Source organism: Scyliorhinus canicula, chromosome 3, assembly GCF_902713615.1.
Source record: "Scyliorhinus canicula chromosome 3, sScyCan1.1, whole genome shotgun sequence".
Lineage (NCBI taxonomy): Eukaryota > Metazoa > Chordata > Chondrichthyes > Carcharhiniformes > Scyliorhinidae > Scyliorhinus > Scyliorhinus canicula.
The window spans coordinates 9322158-9336170 of record NC_052148.1 but is presented as its reverse complement, the minus strand read 5'-3'; the positions used below and the strand labels follow the sequence as shown (position 1 = coordinate 9336170).

The 14013-nt window shown below is 54.9% G+C and overlaps 1 protein-coding gene across 6 annotated transcripts in view; it reads right to left on the bottom strand.

Moving 5' to 3' along the window:
- si:dkey-33c12.4 (uncharacterized protein LOC560112 homolog) overlaps window positions 1-11626 on the bottom strand; it is an 82772-nt gene extending 71146 nt beyond the window's left edge. Inside the window, exon 1 of one of the 6 annotated variants that reach the window (XM_038793107.1) lies at window positions 11318-11626. In XM_038793107.1, coding sequence (XP_038649035.1) covers window positions 11318-11384 — 67 coding nt within the window. In that variant the 5' untranslated portion in view covers window positions 11385-11626. Of the gene's footprint in view, window positions 1-258; window positions 801-11317 lie in introns of those variants that run through there. The other 5 variants (XM_038793108.1, XM_038793111.1, XM_038793109.1 and 2 more) reach the window with 5 other exon arrangements.
- Between the last annotated feature and the right edge of the window lie 2387 nt (window positions 11627-14013).

Below are 14013 nucleotides of genomic sequence, written 5' to 3'. Positions count from 1 at the left end.
ACACTCCCTGCAGCAAACAGCCTAAAACGAAAGTAAAAAGCTGGCAGACAGCCCAGCTCCACCCACACTTTGACATCACTGATAAACACCCATTTCTTAAAACTACTCTCACATGACAGCTTTCGGAGCACTGCTCCTTCCTCAGGTGAATCACTGAAGAATCAATGGCCCACAAATACTCCTGGATTGCTTAGGCCCTCCATTTCACAACAACGTAAAACACAAGACAGGAAACAGCCTACAAAACACTCTCCTTACCTGCATCTCCTGACAAGCAGTCTTGTAAAAATCTTTCATCAGTCTGAGAAGTCTCTACATTCTTGTTGCCTCCTTATAACATTTAAATGCTCATCAATCAAGTTAGATGAAGGCTTATTCTTGAGACTTGACTACCAGGGTCCAATTTTGGCCGATAGCGAGACTGTTGCTATTTTGAAAGGGTACAGAAGAACTTAAAACTAAGACAGGTTCAACACTGCCTTTGATTTCCGGCAAAAGTTACTCTCAGTAACAAAAGTAGTTTTCAAATAAAAGGTACCACTCGATATAAAAACCCTTCCGCGAATAAATATTTTGTCTCAGCAGTGGTGGGAACCAGTCAGTTGTTGTTTGAGTCACTGGTTAGAATGAGAAAGATAAAGCAGAAATGAAACTAAAACCAGAGCAACACTTGGCAATTGTACAATTCAAATGTGACTCAGGGAACAGCAACTGGCGATGTTATTAATCCTCGAGGATCAGGAGCTCTGCAATCGAGATCACTGTCAGCTAATTACTGCTTCATACGGTTACCTCCATTGCCGGGTGGTCTGATTTTGCTAACAATTCCTTTGGAAGACCGTACAAATGCCTCCTGCGAGTCCTTCTATCAAACCTCCGTAGCCACTCCCCTGCCACACAGGATGGTGACTTCACAAAAACTCTAATCGATTAGTCAGACATGACCTACCCTTTACAAATACATATGCTGACTCTCTGATGAGCTCATACTTGTTCAAGTGCTCAGTCACCCTGTCTCTGGCGATGGATGGTATTAAGATAATAGTGTGAGATTTGAAATTTGCCAATCGGGACAGTATAGTTTCCGAAATGTGACATCTGCCCCACCCATTACCAGCTCATAAAACTATAGACACATTTCAATTCGTAAATTTCCTCAGCCTTCTCTACTCCTGCAGAGGCAGCTCTGATAGCTTGTGTCTCAGTTTTATTCCATATTAAAATATTCTACTGGCCTTTTTAAAAAGTCTCATCTCCCTCCACTTGCACAAGGAAATTCTGTCCGTGAACCCCAAGATTGGGGTTTCAGCGCTGACACCTTTCAGCGTCTATCCATTGGGTTCACGCTCTTGTTCTCTGGTTCGTTTCTTCACATTAAATTGTCTCGAGTCCGCCCATTCAGCTAACGTGCTTAGACAGCCCACACTGGAATTGTTTGCTACAACCAAGGCTAAATCATCCACGCACAGCAAAAAAAAAAATACTCCCACCGTTAACTGCAGGGTGGTATCAGCTCCAGCCCTTTCCCATATCGGGCAGCGGCTTGTGCCTTTAACAAAGCCAAACGGTCTCAAACTATTCACTACAGGTAATTACAAAAAGGAGCCCAAGCTGAAGGAGATACCAGATAAGGCGACCAAAAGCTTAATGTGAATGATGGGCTTTGAGGAACGTTTCACAGAGGGACGAAGTTAAATCCGTTGACTAACTTTTGTTTCCCGTGTTAACCAATTCTTTAAACTGTTCCCCACCCCCAGTGTAAGTTGTGGTGCAGTGGGTAGCACTATCACCCGTGTCAGAAGGTCCAGGGTTCAAGACCCACTCCAGGGCTTCAGTACAAAAATCAAGGCCACACAGTGGTTAGCACTGCTGCCTCACAGCACCAGGGCGTTTTCCCATGGTCCCAGTGTCTGCGTGGATTTCCTCCGGGTGCTCCAGTTTCCTCCCACTGTCCAAAGATGTGCAGGTTAGGTGGATTGGCCATGCTAAATTGCCCCTTAGTATCTAAAGGCAGGTAGGGTAAAAGGGATAGGGAGGTGGGGGGAGAAATTGGACCTCGGCAGGGTACTCTTTCGGAGGGTCAGGCAGACTCGATGGGCCGATCCGCCTCCTTCTGCACTGTAGGGATTCAATGATTCTAAGGCTGACACTACAGTATAGGACTGAAGGAATGCTGGACTATTGAATGAAATATGGGACTAAGTTCCCTTCTACCTTCAGGTGAAGGAGGCCCGGTGTCCTGATCAATATTTATCACTCAACATCATAAAAACAGGTTCACCTGATCATCATCACTTTGCTGTTCCCTACAATCCAATGGCGACAACATTTACAAATTACTTCAGTGGCTGCAAAGTGCTTTGAGATTGCCAGCATAAATTTGATTTGATTTATTGTCACATGTACCGGAGTACAGTGAAAAGTATTTTTCTGCGGCAAAGGGGACGTACACAGTACGTATATAGTAGACAAAAAAGAATAATCAACAGGGTACATTGACAAATGGTACATCGACAAACAGTGGTGGTTACAGTGCGGAACAAGGGGCCAAACAAAGCAAATACATGAGCAAGAGCAGCATAGGGCATTGTGAATAGTGTTCTTACAGGGAACAGATCAGTCCGAGGGGGAGTCGTTGACGAGTTTAGTAGCTGTGGGGAAGAAGCTGTTCCTATGCCTGGAAATTGCCGGTCAGACTTCTGTCTGATGGAAGGGTCTGGAAGGAGGCAAAGCCTGGGTGGGAGGGGTCTCTGATAATGCTGTCTGCCTTCCTGAGGCAGCGGGAGGTGTAGACAGATTCAATGTGAGGATGGCAAGCGTGTGTGATGCTACATCAATGCAAGTCTTTTCTTTTTAATCAATACTGTGACTTTTTCCCTGTAGGATAGGCCGGTAGTGTACCACAACACATGGACTGCAGCGGTTCAAGACGACAGCTTCTTGGAAAACAGCTGTTCAAAAGGTTTCACCCATTGCATTCCTTTTATCCACCTGCCAAATTGGATTTGCCTTTAACAAGTCTGTGCTGGCTGTCCCTGATTGATGCATGCGCTTCTAAAGGTTTATTCCATTTATCCCAGCTAACTTAAAAGCCAATAAATGTACACACACAAAAATGCCATTCAGCCCTTCAGCCTAATCCAACCTTCCAGAATTGGTGCATGGTCTTTTAGGTTACGGCATATCAAGCAGTTTTCTCAATATAATGATGGTTTTTGCCTGACACCCTTTCAAGCAGCAAACCCTTGTCCCTTGTTCATCCCACCAAATACCTTCCCTTGGCACAGTGAAGGCTGAGGGCAGACGTTAGAGGGCTGTCAAAATCATGAGGGGTCTGTACAGAGTGAATAGGAAAAAACTGTCCACATTTGTGAAAGGATCAAGGAGGGGGGGGGGGGGGGCTGGGGCGGCACAGCGGCTAGCACTGCTGCCTCACAGCGCCGAGGACCCGGGTTCGATCCCGGTTCCGGGTCACTGTCCGTGTGGAGTTTGCACATTTTCTGCGTGGGTTTCGCCCCCACAACCCAAAGATGTGCAGGGTAGGTGGATTGGCCACGCTAAATTGCCCCTTAATTGAGAAAGAAAAAGAATTGGGCACTTTAAATTTGTAAACTAAAAGGGAGAGGGCGCAGATTTAGAGTCATTGGCAAATGAAGTCAAAGTCATCTCAGAATTCTTTTTCATGCAGCAAGTGGTTAGGGTCAGAGTGTGGTGGACGCAGGTTCAATGGAAGCATTCAAAAGGGAGGGAAGTGCTATCTAAAAAAGAAGAATGTGCAACGTTACGGGGAGAACTCAGGGGAATGGCACTGGGCGAATTGCTCATTTGGAGAGCTGTCACCAACACAATGGGCCAAATGGCCTCCTCCTTTGGCTGTGACAATAGAGATTCTGTGAAATCTATGCCGGCTGTTTAGGACCTCTCCGTGAAGGGAAAGCGGACTGATAGGATCTCTCATTATTACATACACCTCAATTGAATCTCCCCATAGCTTCCTCTGTTCGAAGGGAAAATACTCAACCCGAATCAAACTCAGCTAAAATTCTCCATTCCTGGCAACATCTTTGTAAATCTTCTCTCTATCCTCTCGAAAGTATGCTCACATCCTTCCTGTAATGTGGTGAGCAGAACTGGATGCAATCCTGTAACTACGGTCTGGTACACCTTCACTGCCCTTTAACTCAATTCTTCGGCCAATAAAGGAAAGCATCCCCTGTGTCACGTGAACCATCTTACCGAGCTGCCCTGTCACCTTCAAGGAACTGTGTACATACACACTGTTCGTCTACGATTTCCGAGTCCTGCCTCTGTGTGGGTTCGAGGTGGAAATTAACGATGACCGTGCCATCAATGGCCACATCTCATGACAACAATAAAAAATTCCAAGTATTCCGTTAACTTGGTTTTCCCAAATACATTCCCCCAACATTTCACTGGAGTGCATTTAATTTGTCACTTTGTTGTCAAACTCACATGAACATAAGAATTAGGAGCAGACAGGAGTAGTCCACTGGGCCCCTCAAGCCTGCGCCACCATTCAATACGATTATGGCTGATCAACCGATCAATCTGATCAACAGATTAGACTGAAGGGCCACCCCAAATTAACCTTTCACGCCCCCCCCCTCTTAACATAGAACATAGTGCAGAAGGAGGCCATTCGGCCCATCGAGTCTGCACTGATCCACTTAAGCCCTCACTTCCACCCTATCCCCGTAACCCAATAACCCCTCCTCACCTTTTTGGACACTAAGGGTAATTTAACACGGCCAATCCACCTAACTTGCACATCTTTGGACTGTGGGAGGAAACCGGAGCACCCGGAGGAAACCCACGCAGACACGGGGAGAACATGCAGACTCCGCACAGACAGTAACCCAGCGGGGAATCGAACCTGGGACCCTGGCGCTGTGAAGCCACAGTGCTATCCACGTGCTACCCAATCAAGAATGTATCGAGCTCTGCCTTAAAAATATTCAGATTCTGCTTCCACTGCCTTTTCAGGAAGAGAGTTCCAGAGACTCACAACCCCCCTTGAGAGAAAATTCTCCACATCCCCGCCTTAAATGAGTAACCCCATATTTTGAACAGTGACTCAAGAGTTCCATATTCCCCAATGGGAAGCATCCTCCACATCCACCCTGTCAATACCCCTCAGCATCTTAGGAAGGTTTAGAAACTCGAGTGAATACAAGCCTAACTTCTCCACCTCTGCAATCTCTCACTATTTAGATAATAAGCTTAACTTTTATTTTTCCTGCCAAAATTGACAAGTTCACATTTTCCCACATTATACTCCATTTGCCAGATTTTTGCCCACTCACTTAACCTATCTAATGTCCCTTTGTAGCCTCCTTATGTCCTCTTCACAACTTACTTTCCGACCTATCTTTGCCGTCAGTAAGTTTCACAACCAGACCTATAATCCCTTCATCTAAGTCATTGATATAAATTGTACGGTCTTCAGGCCCAGGCACTGATCCCTGTGACACATCTTTCATCACATCCTGTCAACTCGAAAAAGGCCCATTTATGCCAACCCCGTTTCCTGCCCGCTAGTCAGTCTTCTATCCATAGAAAATACAGTGCAGAAGAGGCCCTTTGGCCCATCGGGTCTGCACCGACACATGAAAAACACCCGATCTGCCTACCTGATAACATTTGCCAACACTTGGCATTGAATGTTAAGACATGCCAAGTGCTCATCCAAGTACTTTTTAAAGAACGTGAGGCAACCCGCCTCTACCACCCTCCCAGGCAGGGCATTCCAGACCGTCACCACCCTCTGGGTAAAAAGGTTTCCCTCAAATCCCCCCCTAAACCTCCTGCCCCTCACCTTGAACTTGTAACTGGCCCTTCAACTAAGGGGAACAGCTGCTCCCTATCCACGCCCCTCATAATCTTGTCCACCTCGATCAGGTCGCCCCTCAGTCTTCTCTGCTCCAGCAAAAATAACCCAAGCCAATCCAACCTCTCTTCATAACTTAAAATGTTCTATCCCAGGCAATACCCTGGTGAATCCTCTCTGCACGCCCTCCAGTGCAATCACATCCTTCCAGAATTGCACACGGTACCCCAGCTGTGGCCTCACCAATGGTCTATACAACTCCAACATGACATCCCTGCTTTTGTAATTTATGCCTTGATTGATAAAGCTATTTGATAAAGACCCATTTCTTGACAAATAAGATCAGGCTGACTTGATTTCAGCCAACTCCATTTTCCTGTCTATCTGCTATAACTCCTAACTCAGGACGATCAAAATTCTAACTCTGCCTTGAATAAATTCAATGACCCAGCCTCCACTACACTCCAGGGGAGAGAACTCCAAAGACTAATTACTCTCAAAGAAAAGTTTTGCCTCATCTCCATTTTAAATGGAGGGAGAAAAATCCTCTCAACATCCAGCCTGTCAAGACCCTCAAAATCACCTCACAATCTTGTTATGGGCCAGGTTTTAGAAAGCTCCAAGTATATCATGGAGTTCACCTGACCCACGACTATTAATAGATTGTGGTTATTGGGAGCACAAAGCCCTACTTTACAGGTGTGATGCAACAGAGAGCTGAGGTACGTTTGAAACAAAACCATGTTTATTTATGAATCCAGTTAACACTTTATAAACCCACAGTAAACATCTTAACAACTATCAACTCCCATAATCCCCAAAGATACAATATTCTATAAGTAACCCTTCATAACTTTCCTAACAACATCCATAAGACCAAAAGACCCTTTTTACAGAAATACAGGTTTAAATTCTCTACAGAAACAGGTATTACTTTGAAATCCTCAAATAATCTGGAGACAGTCTTTAGATTGCAGAGATCTTCTTGCCGTGACTGCAGCTTCTTCAACTCTGAAAACGAAACTAAAACACACAGACACGCACCACCCTTTTTGCTCGAAGCGAAAGTAAAAGCAGAGTCACAGCTCAGCTCCACCCACTGACATCACTGCAGCTATTTGATAAACACACGTTTCTTAAAGGTACATCCACTACAGCTATTTAATAAACATCCATTTCTTAAAGGTACTCTCACATGACAATCTTCTACACTACAGTGGAGACAGGCCCAACCTTTCTTCTCACGTTAAACTCTGCATCCCAGGAATCAGTTGAGCGATCCTTCGCGACACTGCTTCTAATGCAATTATATCGATTTTAAATAAGACCACCTAAGCTGTACACAGTATTCCAGAGGGTGTCTCAGCAATCCCCTGTGCAGCTGTATATTCCCTTTTATATTCCATTCCCCTTGCAAGAAGCAACAATCCATTTGCTTGGCTAATCACTTGCTGTACCTGAATATTAACTTTTCCTGATTCATCCAACTGGACACTCGGATCTCTCAGCCCCATCGGATTCTGAAGTCTCTCTCCACCTAAGTGACATTCTGCTTTTCTATTCTTCCGGCCGAAGTGGACAAGTTCACATTTTCCCACATTATACTCCATCGCCCAAATTATTGGCCATTCACTGAAAACGTCTATAGCCCCTTTAGACTATTTGTCCGCTTTAGAACTCAAGGATAGGTGAGAAATATCATCGGCAAATTTAGCAACCAAATGTTCGACATCTTTAATAATAATAATCTTTATTAGTGTCACAATAAGGTTTACATTCACACTGCAATGAAGTTACTGTGAAAAGCCCCTAGTCGCCACATTCCGGCACCCGTTCGGGTACACAGAGGGAGAATTCAGAATGTCCAAATTACCTAATGAGCGATTGTATTATGATTTGTAAATGCCCTCTCTCTACATGCCTCCTCCTCTGACCCTCCCTCCTCCTCACGGCACCATCCCCCTCTTCCCTCCTCCTCGCCGCTCCATCCCCCTCGTCACCCCATTCACCTCTTCCCTCCTCTCCTCACCACCCCATCCCCCTCCCTCCCTCCTCCCCCCCTCCCCATCTCCTCACCCCCCCCATCACTCTCGCCCTGGATCCCCATTCCCCTCACACCTTTTCCCTGCAGCCACAACCCCTTGCCGCACCACCTCTCCCGCCCCTCCATCCTCCTCACCGCCCCCTCCCTTCTCCCCCTCCCCACACACCTTTGCCCCCTCTCCACACCCCCTTCTCACCCCCTCCCCTACCCACCCCGCCCTTCTCGGCCACCCCTCCCCACCCCGCCCCACCCTTCTCGGCCACTCCCCTCCCCACCCTTCTCGGCCATTCCCCTCCCCAACCCTTCTCGGCCATTCCCCTCCCCAACCCTTCTCGGCCCCTCCCCTCCCCACCCTACCCTTCTCAGCCCCTCCCTACACCACCCTCCTTGCCCCCTCCCCACCCTTCTCGCCCCCTCCCCTCTCGTCCCATCCCCATCCCACCCCCTTCTCGTCCCCTCCCCACCCCACCCCACCCGCATCTCGCCCCCACCCCACCCCCTTCTCGCCCCCTCCCCTCCCCCTTCTCGCCCCCTCCCCTCTCCCCACCCCCTCCCCACCCCCTTCTCGCCCCCCTCCCCCACCCCCTTCTCACCCCCCTCCGCACCCCCTTCTCGCCACCCTCCCCACCCCCTTCTCGCCCCCTCCCCACCCCCTTCTCGCCCCCCTCCCCACCCCACCCCCTTCTCGCCCCCTCCCCTCCACCCCTTCTCGCCCCCCTCCCCACCCCCTTCTCGCCCCCCTCCCCTCCCCACCCCCCCCCCTTCTCGCCCTCCTCCCCACCCCCTCCCCCCTCCCCACCCCCTTCTCGCCCCCCTCCCCTCCCCACCCACTCCTCGCCCCCTCCCCTCCCCACCCAGCCCCCTCCCCTCTCCACCCCCTTCCCCAACCCCTCCCCGCCCCCCTCCCACCCTCTCTCCAACCCCTCCTCGCCCCCCTCCCAACCCCTCCTCGCCCCCTCCCCGCCCACTTCCCCTCCCCTCTCCCCCTCCCCGCCCACTTCCCCTCCCCTCTCTCCCCTCCCCCTTCTCGCCCCCCCTCCCCTTCCCACCCCCTTCTCGCCCCCCTCCCCTCCCCACCCCCTTCTCGCCCCACCCCCTTCTCGCCCCTCCCCTCCCCACCCCCTCCTCGCCCCCTCCCCTCCCCTCTCCAACCCCTCCCCTCCCTTCTCACCCCCTCCCCTCCCCTTCTCACCCCCCTCCCCTTTCTCGCCCCCCTCTCCTCCCCACCCCCTTCTCGCCCCCTCTCCTCCCCACCCCCTTCTCGCACCCCCTCTCCTCCCCACCCCCTTCTCGCCCCCCTCTCCTCCCCACCCCCTTCTCGCCCCCCTCTCCTCCCCACCCCCTTCTCGCCTCCCTCCCCTCCTCACCCCTTCTCGCCTCCCTCCCCTCCCCACCCCTCCCCTTCTCGCCCCCTCCCCTCCCATCCCCTCCCCACCCCCTTTTCGCCCCCTCCCCTCGCCACCCCCTTCTCCCCCCCTCCCCACCCCCTCCCCACCCTTCTCCCCCTCCCCACCCCCTTATAACCCCCTCCCCTCACCACCCCTTCTCCCCACCTCCCCCTTCTCACCCCACCCCTTCTCCCCCCCCTCCCCTCCTCGCCCCCTCCCCAACCCCTCCTCGCCCCCCTCCCCACCCCCTCCCCACCCTTCTCCCCCTCCCCACCCCCCTTATACCCCCTCCCCTCACCACCCCTTCTCCCCACCTCCCCCTTCTCACCCCACCCCACCCCTTCTCCCCCCCTCCCCTCCTCGCCCCCCTCCCCAACCCCTCCTCGCCCCCCTCCCCAACCCCTCCTCGCCCCCTCCCCAACCCCTCCTCGTCCCCTCCCCAACCCCTCTTCGCCCCCCTCCGCTCCCCACCCCCTCCTCCCCCTCCCCTCCCCACCCCCTTCTCGCCCCCTCCCCTTCCTCGCCACCTCCCCCTCCCATCTCACCCCCCTCCCCATCTCACCCCCCTCCCCACCCCCCACCCCCTCCCCATCCTCACCCCCCCTCCCCATCTCACCCCCCTCCCCACCCCCCACCCCCTCCCCATCTCCCCCCCCCCTCCCCACCCCATCTCACCCCCCTCCCCTTACCCTCCCCACCCCCTCCCGCCCCCCTCCGCTCCCCACCCCTCCTCGCCCCCCTCCCCAACCCCTCTTTGCCCCCTCCCCACCCCTTTCTCGCCCCCCTCCCCTCCCCACCCCCTTCGCGCCCCCCCTCCCCTCCCCACCCCCTTCCTCCCCCCTCCCCTCCCACCCCTTCTCCCCCCCCCTTCTCCCACCTTCCCCTCCCCTTCTCCCCCCTACCCTCCCCTTCTCCCCCCTCACCACCCCCCTTCTCCCCCCTCCCCTCCCCACCCCCTTCTCCCCCACCCCTCCCCACCCCCTTCTCCCCCTCCCCTCCCCACACCCTCTCCCCCCCCCCTTCTCCCTCCCCTCGCCCCTCCCCTTCTCCCCCCTCCCCTCCCCCTTCTCCCCCCTCCCCACCCCCCTTCTCCCCCACCTCCCCTCCCCACCCCCTTCTCCCCTCCCCACCCCCTTCTCCCCTCCCCACCCCCTTCTCCCCCCCACACCCTTCTCCCCCACCCCACCCCTTCTCCCCCCCCCACCCCCCCCACCCCCCTTCTCCCCCCCCCCACCCCCTTCTCCCCCCCCACCCCCTTCTCCCCCCCTCCCCTCCCCACCCCCTTCTCGCCCCCCTCCCCTCCCCACCCCCTTCTCGCCCCCTCCCCTCCCCACCCCCTTCTCGCCCCCTCCCCTCCCCACCCCCTTCTCGCCCCCTCCCCTCCCCACCTTCTCGCCCCCGCCCCTCCCCCACCCCCTTCTCGCCCCCTCCCCTCCCCACCCTTCTCGCCCCCGTCCCCCCCCCTCCCTTCTCGCCCCCCCCCCTCCCTTCTCGCCCCCCTCTCTCCCTTCTCGCCCCCCCCCCTCCCCTCTCCCTTCTCGCCCCCTCCCCTCCCCACCCCCTTCTCGCCCCCTCCCCCTCCCCACCCCCTTCTCGCCCCCTCCCCTCCCCACCCCCTTCTCGCCCCCTCCCCTCCCCACCCTTCTCGCCCCCTCCCCTCCCTTCTCGCCCCCTCCCTCCCCACCCTCTCGCCCCCTCCCCTCCCTTCTCGCCCCCTCCCCTCCCCACCCTTCTCGCCCCCTCCCCTCCCCTCCCCACCCTTCTCGCCCCCATCCCCTCCCCTCCCCACCCTTCTCGCCCCCTCCCCTCCCCTCCCCACCCTTCTCGCCCCCTCCCCTCCCCTCCCCCACCCTTCTCGCCCCCTCCCCTCCCCTCCCCACCCTTCTCGCCCCCTCCCCTCCCCTCCCCACCCTTCTCGCCCCCTCCCCTCCCCACCCTCCTCGCCCCCTCCCCTCCCCACCCTTCTCCCCCACCCCCTTCTCGCCCCACCCCCTCCCCTCCCCTCCCAACCACTCCTCACCCCCCCACCCTTCTCACCCCCGGGTTTCTCACCATCCTCCAGCCACCAGATCGGTTCGGTTTGGCCGCGGCCTCTGCCGCTCATCTCGGTCTCTCCGAGGGGATGAGAGGCCGGGGCTCCTGAAGCTGCTGCTGCGGGTGTGGGGCCCGCAGGCCCCGGCCTGTATGGCGATCTCCCTCCGTGGATACTGAAGCTTCCGATCAGCTGCTGGAGCCCGAACACCGGCCTGACCCCAGGTTCTCCCTCTTTCCCCTGCCCCCGGCTCCGGGCCTTCCTCAGCCCTTAGGCCCCGCGCCTCACAACAAGCCGGCCGGAAGCGGAAATGGCGCGTGGCGTGCGGCTGCCTGGCACATGCCCCTCCAGGAGATTGCGCTGCGCATGTTCACACGCGCTGTGAGCGCCGCCATCTTTGAGACAGGCAGAAAACCAGCCACTGGTCCTGAGAAGTGTCTACTCTCAAAGAAAGAAAGATTTCCTTAAATAGCATTTGTCACAACCACAGGACATCTCAAAACTCTTCACAGCCAATGAAGAACTTTTGTTTCCAAGTGCAGTATCTGTTGTAATATAGGGTGGCACGGTAGCACAGTGGTTAGCACTGTTGCTTCACAGCTCCAGGGTCCCAGGTTCGATTCCCGGCTTGGGTCACTTTCTGTGCGGAGTCTGCACGTTCTCCCCGTGTCTGCATGGGTTTCCTCCGGGTGCTCCGGTTTCCTCCCACAGTCCAAAGATGTGTAGGTTAGGTAGATTGACCATGCTAAATTGCCCTTAGTGTCCAAAAAAGGTTAGGAGGGTGAAGTGTTGGATAGTGTAGGCTTGCGAGGTGAACATATACCACCAACACTGAGGAAGATTCAACTCTTTTATTAACTAACTATTAACTAATTGACATACGAGAACCGCGGGTTTAAACGATGCTAGTTTAAACTAGAGACCTGTGCCTGTCCGAACCAGTTGAATCTCTCAGCACGTGGTGTGAGTCTGTGCTAGACTTGATGAGTTCTTGTTCTGCTGCAGAGGCAGCACCCAGAATGAGCGGGAACCATGATGCCCTCTGCCTTTATAGTGTGTGTATTCTAACTGGTGATTGGCTGCCATGTTTGTACATTATGGCGCTAACAATTGCACACAAAGACTCAAATCGGTACAAGAGACGCTTTATTACCGTGAGATGCTATTCCTTCGGCTGCAGCTGCAGAATGGCATCTCAGGGAAACTTATGAATATTTATACTGCTCCCTGTGGGCGGAGAAAGCCGGCAGGGGCTTACCAAAAAACCTGTAATACAGGTACTGTCGTACATCCCCTAATGCAAGAACACACATATATATACAGTGGTAGATCACCACATTCACCCCCTGTAAAAAATGAGTCCGGCGGGGGTGACGTGAAACTATAATACATAAACGTAAAGTGCGGGCTTTCTGCGGGTTTCCCGCGCTGGGAGATGGTGGGGGCGGGGTCGGGGCTGAGAAGCGCCGGTCGATGCTGGCTGTTTTCTTTTCCCGCGCAAGAGCGGGGGGGGGGGGGGGGGGAGGAGGACCCGTTGACGGGCACGATGGGGAGGGGTAGACCCACGTGGGGTGGAGCCGAAGGTAGGGCGGGAGTCGCTGGGGTCAGCAGAAGTTAGCTGGCTCACGGGAGTGCTATGGAGGGAGGGGTGAGGCTAGGAGGGGTCCTAGCCTGGGTGGGGGGGGGGGGGGGGTACCGGGTTGCTGCTGAAACGGTCAGGAAGGAGCTGGAGGGCGCAGGGGGTGCTGGAGGAGGGGGAGTTGCCGCCGTGGGAAACTGCCAGAGCGGGGGATGCTGGCCGGTGGTGGGCAAGGGATGAGGTATGGCTAATCGGCAGGGAAGGGGGGCAGGGAGCCCTCTGATCCGGCTGATAACCTGGAATGTGAGGGGGCTGAATGGGCCAGTCAAACGGGCCCGGGTGTTTGCGCATCTGAAGGGGCTGAAGGCGGATGTGGCCACGCTCCAGGAGACACACCTGAGAGTGGTGGACCAGGTTCGGCTGAGGAAGGGATGGGTGGGCCAAGTATTTCATTCAGGGCTGGATGAGAAGAGTAGGGGGGGTGGCGATCCTGGTGGGGAAGAAGGTGTCATTTAAGGCGTTAAATGTGGTGGCGGGAGATATGTGATGGTGAGTGGTAAGCTGCAGGGGGAGCGGGTGGTGTTGGTGAATGTTTACGACCCAAATTGGGACGATGCGGGGTTTATGCGCCGTATGTTGGGCCGCATTCCGGACCTGGAGGTGGGGGGCCTGATCATGGGGGGGGGACTTCAACACGGTACTGGATCCCCCATTGGATCGATCCAAGTCCCAGGCGGGTAGGAGGCCGGCGGCGGCTAAGGTGTTGAGGGGATTTATGGACCAGATGGGAGGGGTGGATCCCTGGAGGTTTGCGAGGCCAAGGGCCAGGGAGTACTCGTTTTTCTCCCACGTACATAAGGCCTACTCGAGGATTGATATTTTTTGTTCTGAGCAGGGGGCTAGTTTCGAGGGTGGAGGATGTGGAATACTCTGCCATTGCCGTTTCAGATCATGCCCCGCACTGGGTGGACCTCGGGCTGGGGGAGGAGAGGGACCAACGTCCACTCTGGCACTTGGAGGTGGGGCTACTGGCAGACGAGGAGGTGGCCGAGAGGGTTCGGGGGTGTATCGAGAGGTACCTTGAGGCCAATGACAATGGGGAGGTTCGAGTGGGGACGGTCT